Below are 14379 nucleotides of genomic sequence, written 5' to 3' on the forward strand. Positions count from 1 at the left end.
TCGACTGCTAGAGCTACTTTGCAGTCACGATCCCCCATTGTCAAAGGTTACGTAATATCTTTAATAATCTATAATTGGACTAGCAGAGGTTACTGAACTCATCAAGTCTGCATACACCATACACCGATAACCTACAATAAAAAAAAAAACAACAAATGTAGACTATTTCATCTAAAATATATATTTTTAAAACAAGAGAAACTGGGCTGGAATATGTTATTGGAAAAACAAGGCATGTTATTTTGGCCCCTGAAAGAATCAAAGGAACATTCATTACATGCAGTGTAAATACACACACTAACAGCTAAACAACAGGAAATGAAGTCCCCAGATCTCCAGGCATAACAAAGCTGTATTTAATTCCATTGTTAAGTAGCAGAGAAGAAAACCCATGTGTTTATTTTTATTACATAGTAACATAATACATATTCATCTTAACTGATTTTTTTTAATCTCATCACATTATAACATAATACATATTGATATTTCAAACTTTGTTTTTATCTCATTAAATAGGAACAGAATAAATATTCACTTCTGAATTGGTTGGCCTTCTCCAACTGTATCTGATGAGACATTCAGGTAATGGATGCTTCTTGATAACCATATCGGGACATTCTTTTTAGTCATTTCCTTCAGATCTATCATACAACGCATACACACACGTGTGCACACGTTTATAATAATGCATATATACCCACACACACAGGTTCAAAGCAATACCAAACCTTATAGGTCGGACAACATACTTCCAGCTGTTGTGAATACTGCACCCATTGGTGTCAATGACCCTGCACAGGGAGGAACCCGAGGTGTGTGTGTGTGTGTAGGGTGCGGTCATAATCAGGATAGAAAGGGTAGATATCTTATGCATTAAGACTGAACATCAGAGGTGAAAGGTTCTCAGAAAAATAGTATTTTCCTGGAAATCAATGTAAAGAGAACAAGAGAATTTGGGCTCTATGGTTACCAAGGCTCCAGTCCCTGGATGCCCCAGGGCTCCTGTCTTCCTTCTTAGAGACACACTGCAGGCATGTCTGTCAGGGGCTCAATCTCACACACACACACACACACACACACACACACACACGTCTGAGCAGGGTGCTGACTCAGGACTGGGACCGGAGGAGCAAGACTCTCGGTCGGAGACATTCTGAGGTGCCACTCCGTTTCTCAGGGTTACGTGGTGTAAACAAACAGATAAACAAAACTGTACTTTTCCTTCCTCCCCCCCCCAATTTGTGTGTTATTGCATTGCTCCTTTTCTATCGTGCGCGTTCCTGTTCACCATACCCCAGCAGGCTGGGTCTACCACAGGGACTCTCTGCACGGTGCCCTCACCAGATACTTGATTATCATCAGCTTTCTAGGGGTGTGTCAGTTTTGATGAGTGTTGCCCATGTTTCTGCATTGACCCCCCCTCACTGTCTAATGTGTGTCTATGGAAGACACAAGTAATAATGCAACACACTCTGATGGACCACTGGCTTATTGGAAGTAAAATCAAAAGTGTAATAGAAAAAAACGAGGCAACTGCTGTCAAAAAAACTATTTTAAAAAAAAATGGGTAAACTTCTGCGAGTACACTTTAAAAGAAAGATGTCAGAGCTTTAAAACATTTTTTTTTCTTCTTCTTTTTCTTCTGTTACTGCCATAACGTACGAACCTTAACTTCAACCTCTCACACAGGTGGCGGTGACTTGTATTTACATGGTTTGATCAAATCAAGTCCAGAGATCGATTGCTGTAGTCCGTTTGTGATGACACCCCACAGGGATCAGGCTTAGTTAGAGTCAGTGAGACTAGTCAGCAGCGGAGAGTGAAGCTCCTTGAAGCATTAGTGCTATCTGTTAACATAGATATCTGTTAACATAGAAGAGCTCCAAAGCATTATGACAGAGGCCCCCAAAACATTAATGCCAGAAAAGAACTTAAAAACAAAAGTGCTGAAAACAAAATGAGGAATCTAAAAAAATAAAGCTTTGTTAATTCTCTGCATTTATTGTTTTAGTCTTTTTTTTCCTTTTTCTTCCCCGCTTGTGGCTCTACTTTTACAGCTGGAACACGACGGATATCTCTCAATGAAATGAAGACATGAAAGCGTTATGTACATGCACGGCCCACTCGGGCATGCTCGGTTAGGCCTGCAGGGGGCGACGTGGTGCCGGGCTCAGGGGTCAGTCTTGGTGTACGGCCAGGATGGGCTGCCTGCAGATGGGGCAGGTGTTGTTTTCAGACAGCCAGCGGTCAATGCAGTGGATGTGGAACTCGTGGGCGCAGGGCAGACGGCGCAGCTTGTTGCCCTGGGCGTACTCGTTGATGCAGACGCTGCAAGCTCGGCCCAGCTCACCCTCCAAGCTGGCCTGGCCGTAGGTGCGAGTGGCCAGATTGTCGATCTGCTCTTTGGTCAGGCCGCGAGGGTGCTCCTCGTCCTCCTCGTCGTTGAGCAGGAAGAAATGTGCCAGCCGCAGGATGGGCAGCGTGCCGTTCTCCACCAGGTTATTGGTGTCCCTGCTAGTGGGCCGGCCCTCGATGGGGTTGGCCACGCCCCCTCCTAACCTCGCCTGACCCTCCTCCTCCACCACCGCCCCCGCTAGCCCCTCCCTCACAGGCTCCGCCCCCACGGCACCCACGTGGCCCAGCATGCCCTCGTTGCTGTGGATACGGTAGGCCTGCGCGGTGGCTGTGACGTTGGCGCCATTGGGGTCGGGGTGGGCGGGCGCGGCGCTCTCCGAGTCGGCCTCCGTCTCCATGAGAGAGCTGAGCTCTCCGAAGCCCGTCATGATCTGGCGCAGGATGGATCTGAGGGCGGTGGAGCTGGGCTCCCCCAGGCCCGTCTCGCTGATGCGCCTCAGGGGGATCCGGATGGTGCTCACGTAGGTTCGGATCCCGGCCCGCTCCGAGCGGGAGATGGTGCGCCGGAAGCCGCCGCTGTCGCTCTCGAAGGTGACGGTGTTCTCCGCGGCTCGGGCCCGCGAGCGCGTCCTGCTGGCGATGCTGTCCCGGTCCCGGTTTTCCCCCGGCCGGATCCGCCTCACCTGCAGATCCAGCATGATGGTGGGATGTCGCCGCACGCCTGTTCCCGCTCCGCCGGCCACGTGCGACTCACCCTCCTGTTCCCCCGCCTCGGGGACCGGCTCCGTCAGAGGAGCCGGCTCTGCCGCAGCCTCCGCTGTCGCTATGGGAACAGAGGGGTTTCCAAGGCCAGGCTCGGCAGTGTGGGCGTTGGAGCTGCTGCTGCCGCCGCCGCCACTAGGGGGCAGGGCAACGCTGGGGGCGGGGCTCCTCTGCAGAGGGGACCGGCTTCGCCGTGACGACCGGGAGGAGGCCCCGCCCCCTGCGGTCGCCCTGCGGATCCGCCCGCGGGATCGAGTCCTGCTGCTGCGTGGCTCCCGACCCGCTAGCGGCCCCGGGGAGCCGCCGGCCTGGAGGGCCACGCGGGGACAGTCTGGGGAAGCAGCCGCCTCCTCCTGCCCCTCTGCCACCGCTGCTCTGGGGGGCTGAGGCAGAGAGAGGCTACTCGGATTGTGAGGGCTAGGGGGCACAACGGGACGGGTGGATGGGAGGTGCAAGGCCACACCTCTTCTTGGAGCCGGGGTGACAGGGGCCACAGGGGTAGAGGGGGGTGGGGCGGTGACAGGAGGGGTGGTGCTGCTGCGAGTGCGCCGTGTCTGAGCCCTCCTACTCAAAGTGGGGCGTGCCGAGGGGTAGGGAGTGATCCTTGGGGGGGTGTAGGGCGATGGCCGGGGGGGGGGCGTGTAGGGGGCAGTGCGTATGGAGGCTGAGGCCGTGGATGAGGGGGGAAGGGGCAGCTCCGTGGGGTCGGGAGCCTCGCTGTGCTCTCCTGGTTCCGGCTGCTCGTGGTTGATGTTGATCTCCAGGCTGAAGCGGAACTCCCCGCTGTTGGGGTTGGTGCGGCTGACCGCGCGCCAGGTCTGGTTGCCGCTCTGCCCGCTGCGGGTGGCGTTGCCAGTACGCCGGAATGTGTTCAGCCACTCCAGCAGTGAGTCCCCGTTTGAGGTCTCCGTTCCTGGCTCAGCAGCCCCTGAAACAGACACGTCATGAACTACCACACTCACTCAACACCACCTTGCTGAACTAATACTTCCACCCATAAGGAATAAAGCCTTATCTGAGTAAATACTATACACTGTAAACTAACCTAGTCTACCTGCTCCTATTCAGCCTCCTCTACCTCCCCGCTCCCCTCTCTCCTCCTCCCCGCTCCACTCTCTCCTCCTCCCCTCTCTCCCCTCCCCTCCTACTCCATCTCCCCGCTGTCCTCCCCACTCCCCTCCTTCCTGCACTCCTCTCTCTTCCTCCCCACTCCCCTCTCCTCCCCTCTCCCCTCTCTCCTCCTTCTCCTCACCACTGCTGCTCTCCTCCTCCCTCTCCACTCCTCCCTTCTCTCCTCCTCCCCTCTCTCCTCCACCTTCCTCCTCCTCCTCCCTCCCCTCTCTCCTCAACCTTCCTCCTCCTCCTCACCACTGCTGCTTTCCTCCTCTCCTGCCTCAGGGTTCTGCAGGCGTGGCTCAGGGCGGGGCTGGGACGACACGCGCTCCTTCGCTCCGTCAAGGCGCTGCCGCAGCTCCTCTGCCGTCACCTCCCCTGGAGAACAGACAGAGGACACCACCCCCATCAGGACACCACCCCCATCAGGACACCACCCCCATCAGGACACATCCCCTGCAGGACATCCCTGCTTCCAAAATCCCCAGTATTCATACGAGCCCTCTCATGGCTTTGTCATAGTGCTGACTGGGTAGGAAAACAGCATGTGTAGGATGTCAGACTCTCTAGAGGTATCGGGTCCAATCAAGAGACTCTGTGTGGTGTGTTGTTTTCGACGTGAACGCTAAATGGGTTGCGGTTCTGTGATTGGTGAGCAGATGCTTTTTGGGTGGTCATGGTAACCCTACCAGGTGTGCCCAGCAGGTTACTGTCCCTCATTAGACGGTACTCTTCCTCGCTCAGCTCATTGATGAAGTGATAGTACGCCTCCTCCCGTCGAAGACGCTCCGCCTGTCTCCTCCGCTCATCTCGCCCACCAGGAGGGTCCATCACCATGGAAACCGCTGCCATACAGGAGGGGGTCAGTCGGCGATTTGAAAAACACTTCAGGGGAGGCACTGATTTAATCACCTTTAAACGGGCGCAAGAACTGACGCCATTGGCTGAACCAGTATATTGGAAAGTGACTCAACATGCGTATCAATCTCACTGATAAGCTTGCAAAGTCACATGATGACCATGGTGGAAGCCTACGCAGATCCAACTTGCTGTTATAAAGTCAAGATGCTTTCAAACACATATACAATGTTTCCGTGCTACGTCAAGGCAAGATTTTATACACAGTTAAGCAAAGAACGGCAATATTGTGGGTGGTACGACGTCAAGTTGGGTAGTCTTCTAAATGAGATATGTCATTGTCAGTGAACAAACAATACGGGCCAAGAACGCCATCCATTTTGAAATACATGGACAGTAAAGAGGTCGTGAAAGCCGACATGCCAAAAAATCAAGCAAGCTAGCTAGCAATCCTCTACATGGCAAACCTTAGCAGGACTAGCTAGCTCACCTCCCGAATTCTGACAGCTAGCAATGCTAACTTCATTGATTCATTCACGTGCCTTAATGCCACCGTAACATTTAACATACTACTCTGTGTAAGCTACATACATATAACGTGTCCTCAACTTAACATATTAACAGAAACATACACGTTGTCAAGCTAACATTACAGTAATCCCGTCTCTCTTCAACATACCATACAGTAGGCCATGTTGAAGAACGCAGAGGAAAACTGACCGCGTCATCCTAGTTACTAACCAATCACCGACATGGGAATTATTACAGACACGTTCAGTGCCCAATCATTGAACTAGGTGGGAGGGACATGATAGAGCAATCGGGCTTGATGTAAGCGCACTACGCGACAGTAGAAGACAAAGAATCATCACTTACATATAACGACAAAATGCAGTAAATGTTGTCTACACTTTTCAGCCCCGCCTCTACCATAAAACAACAGTCGCTCTGTCTTTTAAACCTGCGAGCTGTCATTTTGAATGAACAACGCATTTGTTAGCTAATGTCAGCTAACAGCTTTAATGTCGGCAGCTGCGCTAGCTACGTTAGTGTGAAGCTAGCAAACATTACCCACACTAGTGAGCTATGCTAAGGGAACCTCTATTTAATAGATGTTAACAAGGTAATCCATTTAGTTTAAAGACACAAATAAAGTGCATACGCATATAAACCAGGAAATGTTTCTGTTGTGAATATGAAGAGATGACAACGCCATTTAGAGGTATTTGGTACCTGACACAGCAGCTGTAATATGGACGGGCTCGCTCTCCTCTCCGATCTACAATGTAGCCAAGATGGGACCAACAGTGCGACAGCTAACACCAACCGAAGAGCAGTCAACAGGGACGCATTGGTTCCTATCCCTCTCAGTGGAATAAAATGGTGCTGCTGTTTTTCTAAATGTTGATCTCCAGACAATAGTATGTGAAGCAAACGTATCCTGACTTCATGGGGAAATTGCTATAAATAATTTAATTTGATTTAATATCAAACCATACATTCACGTTTATGACATGTTCTTTGTGAGAATTGACTGGTGCCGTCTATTAGACACCGTCTGCATCATAATTATGATATTATATTGAAACATATTTATATTTGGAAATGCATTTACACTGTCATATTTTAAGTTCAAAAGTGTGATGTACATTTATTAAATCCCATTACGTATTACAAAGAGTTAAAATCCACGTGGTGCGCCTCAACCATTTATTCCCCAACAATTTTCTTTACTGGTGGATGCAATAACGGCAGTTTGCGACAGTGCCGTGCACAATTGCGCCGTTCTCCCGAGTGAAATACCGGTTGACAAACGCAGTAGCAGGATAATACGAGAGAAAGGACTATCTCTTATCTCATCTGGTTTTTCAAGTACTGTGTATCTTCATTTGTACCAACAGATAATTTAAACTGTTAAATGTGGAAACTGGACTGAGGACAGAGCGACGCAAGGGAAGGCAACTTAGATTACAAACCGGGGTTGTTGAAGTAAGTTGCCTCCCAAGCGGCGCTTTAAAAGGAAGGGGAGGATAATTTACCAAAACAACAGAGAAAATGGACTATGATTTTAAAGTGAAGCTGACCGGAGAAAGAGAGCGAGTCGAAGACCTCTTCGAATACGAGGGATGCAAAGTGGGAAGAGGCACATACGGTCATGTATATAAAGCAAAGAGAAAAGATGGGTGAGTTGATAGCAAAGGCCTTGCAAGTAGCTCGCAAAACTACGTCAGTCTCCTATAAACTCCCAATTGTGTCGCCCACAGCTTTTCTCTAGACTCAGTCTCTGAAAGACATTCGTCGTATAAATATACCTAATTTGGTCGAAGCTAATTTATAGAATATGTGGATTTTTTTGTTAGGAATCCAGTGGGGAATATTACACGTCACATAACCTGGACTGCGGAGCTCTTTGGCTAATGCAAAAGCAGCATCATGACAAAGCTGTCTGTCTTGTGAAGAGCACTGACATCAATTGCTAAGCCCCGTGTCATTGGCCGTGCAGTGTGCTCGACAAATTCAGCAGCAAATATCGCCATTGTAATCGTTGCTCATATTTAAAATGACAGCGTATTGAAAGGCTTGTGCTCAGCGATGGAATAACACGGGATGTTGTTATACTTCACCTGTTTGTATGTGTGCGGGCAGTGTGTGTTTGTGTGTTTGTGGGGGGGGGGGGGGGGGAGAAACAGACCCAGGCTCCTAATTCTACTGTATAGGTTTCAATTTGTGATGTGTGATCTCCAACAACAGAAGCCCTATGTAAAATCAGTTGATGTATGCCTATGTAATGTGGCTACTATAGCTGCTGGCAGGGAATGTGGGGGGTGATGTTTAGTCAAGCGGGCTGCTCTGTCGTAGTGACAGTAAATACTGCCTCACTGTAGACAATTTCAGGAAGATTCGCCATTATTTAATATTTTTCTTGCAGCTCTTTGTTCAATCAAGTGTGTAATCATGTTTATCTTTGACAAACATGCATGACAATTGCTTAGTTATAAGGAAGTGGCAATGGCCCATTTGTCAATTTTTAAACCGTAAGAATGTGTAATTGTTTTAGGTTACAGCACTGTAAATGTATCAAACCAATAACGTGTCAGTTTACTTATACTGCCCCATGTGAACTCAATCACACAATGTCTTTTGCTACAAATAAGATTCAGGAGTCTGTCTAAAATGGTATTGTGTACAAGTATTTGAGTGTCTCTTATTGTCTGAAAAGAATAATCTGGTCTCAAGTGAGTGGATCTGTGCTCTTAATAGCAGATCAGTCTCAGCCCATCTAGGTAGATTTTTTCCACCAAGCCTTTCACCACAGCCCAGACTTACTGGCGGCCTGAACCACATTTTAAGATGCCCGAGTGTTTAAAGATGTTTGTGTTCTCCTTAGGAGACTGCTGTTTACAAGATTCTCTGAGTTAATTTGTTTTCCAGGAGTTAAACAGTGCCCGTAGAGGCAAAGAGAGCAGTTTATGACTAGAAAAGAGGAAAGGTTTTTTTCAGCCTGGCCCTGCAGTCTTTTTCAGTGTATCATCCATCAATATTCCTCTAGTGCTCCAACAAAGCAGCCCCTCACTATCTGCCACACATGGCCGGGTTCCTCTCCCCTCTACTGGGGCTTGGAGGTGAGGTCGATTACATAAATCCAGGAGTAATTCAATGATTTGAAATCTCCCTCTTGGAACCCACAACACTCCTGCCAGCTGTCTGAATCCAGACAGGTAGCTAGGCCTCCTGGGAATTGTAGTATGTTGTGTTGAGGTGGCCATATCCTTCTCTGCTTACAGAAAGGACGATAAGGACTATGCCTTGAAGCAAATAGAAGGCACAGGCATCTCCATGTCGGCGTGCAGAGAGATTGCAGTGAGTATTTGCTTATATACATGTCCAAATATAGACAACACCATGTTCTTTGTTGTCGTGTCCCCGTCAGTTGTAATAAAGTTTTGTATTCATGATGTTGTGTTGCAGCTGCTGCGGGAGCTGAAGCACCCTAACGTAATCTCACTGCAGAAGGTGTTCTTGTCACATGCAGACCGCAAAGTCTGGTTGCTGTTCGACTACGCCGAGCACGACCTCTGGGTAACACACAACACACACCTGGTTCTTTACAGATCTTTCCACTGTTGTCCATGGAAAGAAGCCTCCATGCCACTTTTGTATGTAGATGAATTGCATTAAAGCTTTTGCTTACAATTATTTACGTTTGTCATCTGGTTTGAAGTAAGAAAGACCCAAATGGGCATGTATTGATTTTTATGGGTTTTGCTTAGGTTGAACCCTAACCCAGTGTTCCACAAACATCCTCCACTTAATTTCAGAAAGCCTCTCAAACCCTATCTGGTCTATGTGGTGTACACGCATCAACACACAATTACACACACGCACACTTGCGTACCCTAATGAACAGGGTTTCTCTGTTCTCTCCAAAGCACATCATAAAGTTCCACAGAGCCTCCAAGGCCAATAAGAAGCCCCTGCAGCTTCCCAGAGGCATGGTCAAGTCCCTGCTCTACCAGATCCTGGACGGCATCCACTACCTGCACGCCAACTGGGTCCTCCACAGAGACCTGGTGAGACTGTCGAGGGAGGGGGCAGGTCAATTAACATGTGGCAACCAGGGTTTTTCCGCAGAAAATGTGTTAATTAAGGTGGTAGGGCGGGGTTTGCCGTCAGACCGGGGGGGACGGGGGAACGACAAGACTAGTTTGTGCGATAGACTTATGTGGTCTGCGAGAAGGGAAACTGGCGTTTTGGAATGAGAGGGAGGAAAACAGGACAGAGTAACACGGCGGATATTGCGTGTGTTGCTAAGGCGACCGCCTTAACTGAAAAGTGCTGCGAGAAACTCTGGACAACTATGCTCCAGAAAGTTCCTTAGGTCATACGGTTTTCAAAAGACTGCTTTTACACTGATGTTCGTTATGACTCATAACCAAAGCGCATGCTTGAGAATTTAGTTTTACTTTGGTGTTTGACAGACTCGGTATACATATGCTTTTTTTTTTTTTTTTTTTGCTTCATAAGACAGTAGAGGCTTACTGCAAGGAATGTTATCTATTTAGAAATAAATATAATAGTTGGTAAAACAGATTTCTCAAACTGTTATGCGGCTAGGCTTTTTGCAGATTGCTAGGCCCTTTGGGGCTTTCTCTAAAGAGGCTGATGTCTCGTATTCGTCCATTAGAGGGCAGGATCTGACATTTTCACTGTACCAGAAATCCCAACCATGTAGCAGCAGCGGTGCCAAACCACTAGTAATCTTTAATAACAACCTGTCAATCTCGTTCATAGGATAAAGTACATATCCGTATGCTAACGTGTAACATTCTCCTTCAGAAACCTGCCAATATCCTAGTGATGGGAGAGGGCCCAGAGAGGGGGAGGGTGAAGATTGGTATGACCCATTCTCCTAGCACAGCATTGTACACTTTACACACCTCCTGTTCTGTTTAAAAGTTGCATTTTATTTGTGTTTATTTTGTTGGTTACTGATTCCCCTCTCTCCGCAGCGGACATGGGCTTTGCACGTCTGTTTAACTCACCGCTGAAGCCTTTAGCAGACCTGGACCCTGTTGTGGTCACCTTCTGGTACAGAGCACCAGAGCTGCTGCTGGGGGCCAGGCATTACACCAAAGCCATCGGTGAGACTCATAGAAGTGTGTGTGTGTGTGGTTTGATTCCCGGCCGTGCAAAAATGACGTTGTATCCTTGGGCAAGGAACTTCACCCTACTTGCCTCAGGGGGGGGGGGGGGAATGTCCCTGTACTTGCTGTAAGTGGCTCTGAATAAGAGCGTCTGCTAAATGTAAAGGTCACTTTGTCTTCCTCAGACATCTGGGCGATTGGCTGTATCTTTGCAGAGCTGCTGACCTCTGAGCCCATCTTCCACTGTCGCCAGGAGGACATTAAGACCAGTAACCCCTACCACCACGACCAGCTGGACCGCATCTTCAACGTCATGGGCTTCCCAGCAGGTGAGGACTTCTGGATGTCCTGCTAAACTTGACACGCAGGGCAGAGGAACCCAGAACGGGCAGAGGAACCCAGAACAGGACAGAGGAACCCAGAACGGGCAGAGGAACCCAGAACAGGGCAGAGGAACCCAGAACAGGGCAGAGGAACCCAGAACAGGGCAGAGGAACCCAGAACGGGCAGAGGAACCCAGAACAGGGCAGAGGAACCCAGAACAGGGCAGAGGAACCCAGAACAGGGCAGAGGAACCCAGAACAGGACAGAGGAACCCAGAACAGGACAGAGGAACATACATTCTGTGTATGGGCCTGGTTTTCACTAGGTCTCCTTCCTGGTGCATGAAACGAATGTTTAGGGAGAGATTCTGGTTAGATTTAAGTTCTGGCTTCTGAGCCAAGGCAATCTGTCTCTCCAATTGACCTGACATGAGGTAATCCTGGTATCTCCTGATGTTCACAGATAAGGACTGGGAGGACATCAAGAAGATGCCAGAACACTCGACCTTGATGAAAGATTTCAGAAGGAACACGTGAGTGTGTGTGTGGGTGTGTGTGACCCTTTCTCTGTCTGTCTGTGTGTAGTTTTCCAAGACTTTAATTTGTTTTCAATTCATCCAAACTTGCTGAACATTTTCCATCGGTATCACAGGTATACAAACTGCAGCCTTATAAAGTATATGGAAAAACACAAAGTCAAACCGGACAGCAAAGCATTCCACTTGGTAAGTCTCAACAATAAGTACACCCAAGTGGTAGCCGATGGCAGTGAGAAATGAAGACGGGTAAAAAAAACGAACCCCTGAACCTGTATGATAATCTAAATCTATCAACCACTCCTCCCCACAGCTGCAGAAACTGCTGACTATGGACCCCATCCGCAGGATCACATCTGAGCAAGCCATGCAGGACTCCTACTTCCTGGAGGAACCTCTGCCAACATCAGAGTAACTACACACACACACATATACACACACACACACACAGAGAGCACAATGTGTCATGGCTGTGTGACAGGAGCTAAACATGTCATGTGGACTTAATGTCAATGTCCACCTGTGCAAACTGCCTTGTTTGAAGTTTGGACAGAGTAAACAAACTCGACTGGGCGTTGTTGACGGTAAACAAAAGCGTTGTGTTGGTAGTTGAATGTTAAGCCTGTTTGTGGCTGTCTGCAGTGTGTTCGCAGGCTGTCAGATCCCCTACCCCAAGAGAGAGTTTCTGACGGAGGAGGAGCCGGAGGACAAGGCCGATAAAGTAAGAAATGTGTGTGCCTCATACCTCATAACACACCGTCAATTCTTTTATGTAACAACTTTTCTGCAGAGTTATTATTTACCTAACGGAAAATTGTGTATTTGTCTTCTTTTTTTTTGTTGTTTTTTCTTCCTGTAGTTGGGTTTTTAATAGGCTGTGTGTAAGGAGGTCTTGTGCTGTAATCTCTGTACGCGGTTGTGTACGGTTGATGAAGGCTTGTGTCGGTGTGGTTCTGAATCAACAGAAGAACCAGCAGCAGCAGCAGCAGCAGGCTAATAACCACACCAACGGAGCCGGGCATACCGGTAACCCTGACAACAGCCACGCCCAGGGCCCTCCTCTGAAGAAGGTGCGAGTGGTCCCGCCCACCACTACCTCAAGTGGCCTCATCATGACCTCAGACTACCAGGTGTGGGGCATATGGAAGCACACACACTGTGTGGAAGAAAGACAGTCTTGGGTGTTGGGTCACTTTTTTTAAATCCTTTAAATATCACAAAGGGAATATATAAATTGCATAGCATTATAAACATTTTAAAATATGTACACTGATGTGTGTGTGTGTATACACAAGCCAAACTATTGGGATTTGTATTGACGTATAGATTAACAGAAGAACATGATGTGTATATCAATCGTTATTGACATGGTGTGTCAGTTTGATAGATGCGTTTGGTAGGACACACGGCACCTAATCTGGTTGATGTTGGCATGTTCAATTCATTACAATCCATTATTATAATCAATTCTCTCTCTCTCATATTCAGCGCTCCAATCCCCATGCTGCTTACCAGAATCCAGGACCAAGCACATCACTGCCCCAGAACAGCATGGGATACTCGTCTACGTCCCAGCAACCTCCGCAGTACTCTCACCAGAGTCACCGCTACTGACCCCCCTCACCCGGACCCCCACCCGCCCCCCTCTCCCCCGCCAGCACGCCCACTCTGTGGAGAATGTACTGAGGGATGTGCGAGTAGGGTTTTTTCTTTTCTTTTTACTCATGGCATCAGCCTACTACCGCCAAGACCACCCCAGAGGGGGCCCCTCCCTGCAGGCCGTGTGGAGGCTGAGAGGAGCGGGGCGACGGCCTGGACCCAGCAGTGCTGCGGAGCCCAGACCAGGAAGGCTGAGGAGGAGGAGGATGCTGTCAGCTTCTCTCCACTCGTGCGTCATAACCACATTCATTTGTGACCCTCAGAAGACAGATCTCCATAGCCGGTACTCCACTGCAACAGATTCAAATGAAGATGACTTCGTTTGGGGGAGGGGGGGTGGGGGGGGGGGTTTGTCTCCTGTCCTCCTGTACCCTACACCTCCCCCCCCCCCGCTCCCTCGTTCCCTCCTGTCCTTCCTTCCTCCTCCCCTCGCCTCCTCCACCAAAACTCTACCCAGCCGGTTCCCCTTTTCCTGTTGAAGCTTGGATGAGACTAAAGCTGCTATGTGACTCACGGCATTGACAGAGTGCCTATCCCTCTGTCCTCATGTCTGTCTGTCCTCCTGTCTGTCTGTGTGTCTTGTCTGTCTGCCTCTACAAGGGCCTTCGCTGGGGACCGTACCCAGCTGCTGACCGAACGCAGCTGCTGACCGGGGCATGCTGGGAGCATGTGGGGCACCCACTGCAAGAACGAGGAAAAGAGGGAAAAAAAAAAGAAAAAAAAAATGATTTTAGTCGTTTCTAATTTAATCTGTTTTTTTGGTTCTGTGTTCATGGTGAGAATGAAATCGGCTGATGTGGTCAGCAGTCGTTCACTGTTGGCAAGCCTTAGAACTTCATGACAAAACCAACCAATTGTCGAGGACAGCAGATGAAACATTGTACTGTATTGTATTGAAATATTTTACATGAAGCAAGTATCCTGACAATAAAAGAGGAAAAACGACAATATTTTAAGTGTTTTTTTTTGTACACCTAATTAGGTCTGTGATGTGGAAGAGGGATGTTGTGGATAGAGGAGTAAGTGCAAGTGGGTGCTTTTTCGTATTTTTTTTTCTCCAGGAATAGAACTCCTTAATGGAACCCATCTCAGTCCTATATTCGGGATCGCAAATATATAAATTTATTT

At 48.5% G+C, this 14379-nt stretch overlaps 2 protein-coding genes across 9 annotated transcripts; one reads left to right on the plus strand and one right to left on the minus strand.

The window, feature by feature from the left end:
• Positions 1–334: 334 nt before the first annotated feature.
• rnf6 (ring finger protein (C3H2C3 type) 6) lies at positions 335–6447 on the minus strand. Of its 5 annotated transcripts, none has more exons than XM_084703530.1 (4): positions 6322–6447; positions 4920–5075; positions 4486–4608; positions 335–4045 (listed from the first exon to the last, which is right to left on the minus strand). In XM_084703530.1, the coding sequence occupies exons 2-4, from the start codon at positions 5065–5067 to the stop codon at positions 2178–2180; spliced, it is 2139 nt and encodes a 712-aa protein (XP_084559656.1). In that variant the 5' UTR covers positions 5068–5075; positions 6322–6447; the 3' UTR covers positions 335–2177. The 5 variants fall into 5 exon arrangements, with proteins under 5 accessions (XP_084559656.1, XP_084559655.1, XP_084559658.1 ...); XM_084703529.1 differs by lacking the exon at positions 6322–6447 and adding an exon at positions 6251–6313; XM_084703532.1 differs by lacking the exon at positions 6322–6447 and adding an exon at positions 5768–5778.
• Positions 6448–6845: 398 nt separating this feature from the next.
• cdk8 (cyclin dependent kinase 8) lies at positions 6846–14199 on the plus strand. 4 transcript variants are annotated; one of them, XM_084703533.1, is made up of 13 exons: positions 6846–7271; positions 8874–8949; positions 9058–9168; positions 9519–9659; positions 10426–10483; positions 10599–10730; positions 10919–11062; positions 11520–11589; positions 11709–11781; positions 11906–12003; positions 12235–12322; positions 12558–12722; positions 13081–14199. In XM_084703533.1, the coding sequence occupies exons 1-13, from the start codon at positions 7144–7146 to the stop codon at positions 13204–13206; spliced, it is 1410 nt and encodes a 469-aa protein (XP_084559659.1). In that variant the 5' UTR covers positions 6846–7143; the 3' UTR covers positions 13207–14199. The 4 variants fall into 4 exon arrangements, with proteins under 4 accessions (XP_084559659.1, XP_084559660.1, XP_084559661.1 ...); XM_084703534.1 differs by having other exon boundaries at positions 12235–12313; XM_084703535.1 differs by lacking the exon at positions 13081–14199 and having other exon boundaries at positions 12452–12594.
• Positions 14200–14379: the final 180 nt, after the last annotated feature.

This window comes from Hypomesus nipponensis, chromosome 8 (assembly GCF_054491055.1).
Source record: "Hypomesus nipponensis isolate SF chromosome 8, ASM5449105v1, whole genome shotgun sequence".
NCBI classification, from domain to species: domain Eukaryota; kingdom Metazoa; phylum Chordata; class Actinopteri; order Osmeriformes; family Osmeridae; genus Hypomesus; species Hypomesus nipponensis.

Coding starts and splice junctions, on each gene's coding strand:
- cdk8 (XM_084703533.1), top strand. CDS start 7,144: ATGGACTATGATTTTAAAGTGAAGCTGACCGGAGAAAGAGAGCGAGTC. Junction 9,660..10,425: donor GGGTCCTCCACAGAGACCTG/GTGAGACTGTCG, acceptor ATTCTCCTTCAG/AAACCTGCCAATATCCTAGT. Junction 12,723..13,080: donor TCATGACCTCAGACTACCAG/GTGTGGGGCATA, acceptor TCTCATATTCAG/CGCTCCAATCCCCATGCTGC.
- rnf6 (XM_084703528.1), bottom strand. CDS start 5,206: ATGTTGAGTCACTTTCCAATATACTGGTTCAGCCAATGGCGTCAGTTC. Junction 5,076..5,142: donor GTTCTTGCGCCCGTTTAAAG/GTGATTAAATCA, acceptor CCTGTATGGCAG/CGGTTTCCATGGTGATGGAC. Junction 4,609..4,919: donor TAACCTGCTGGGCACACCTG/GTAGGGTTACCA, acceptor TCTGTTCTCCAG/GGGAGGTGACGGCAGAGGAG.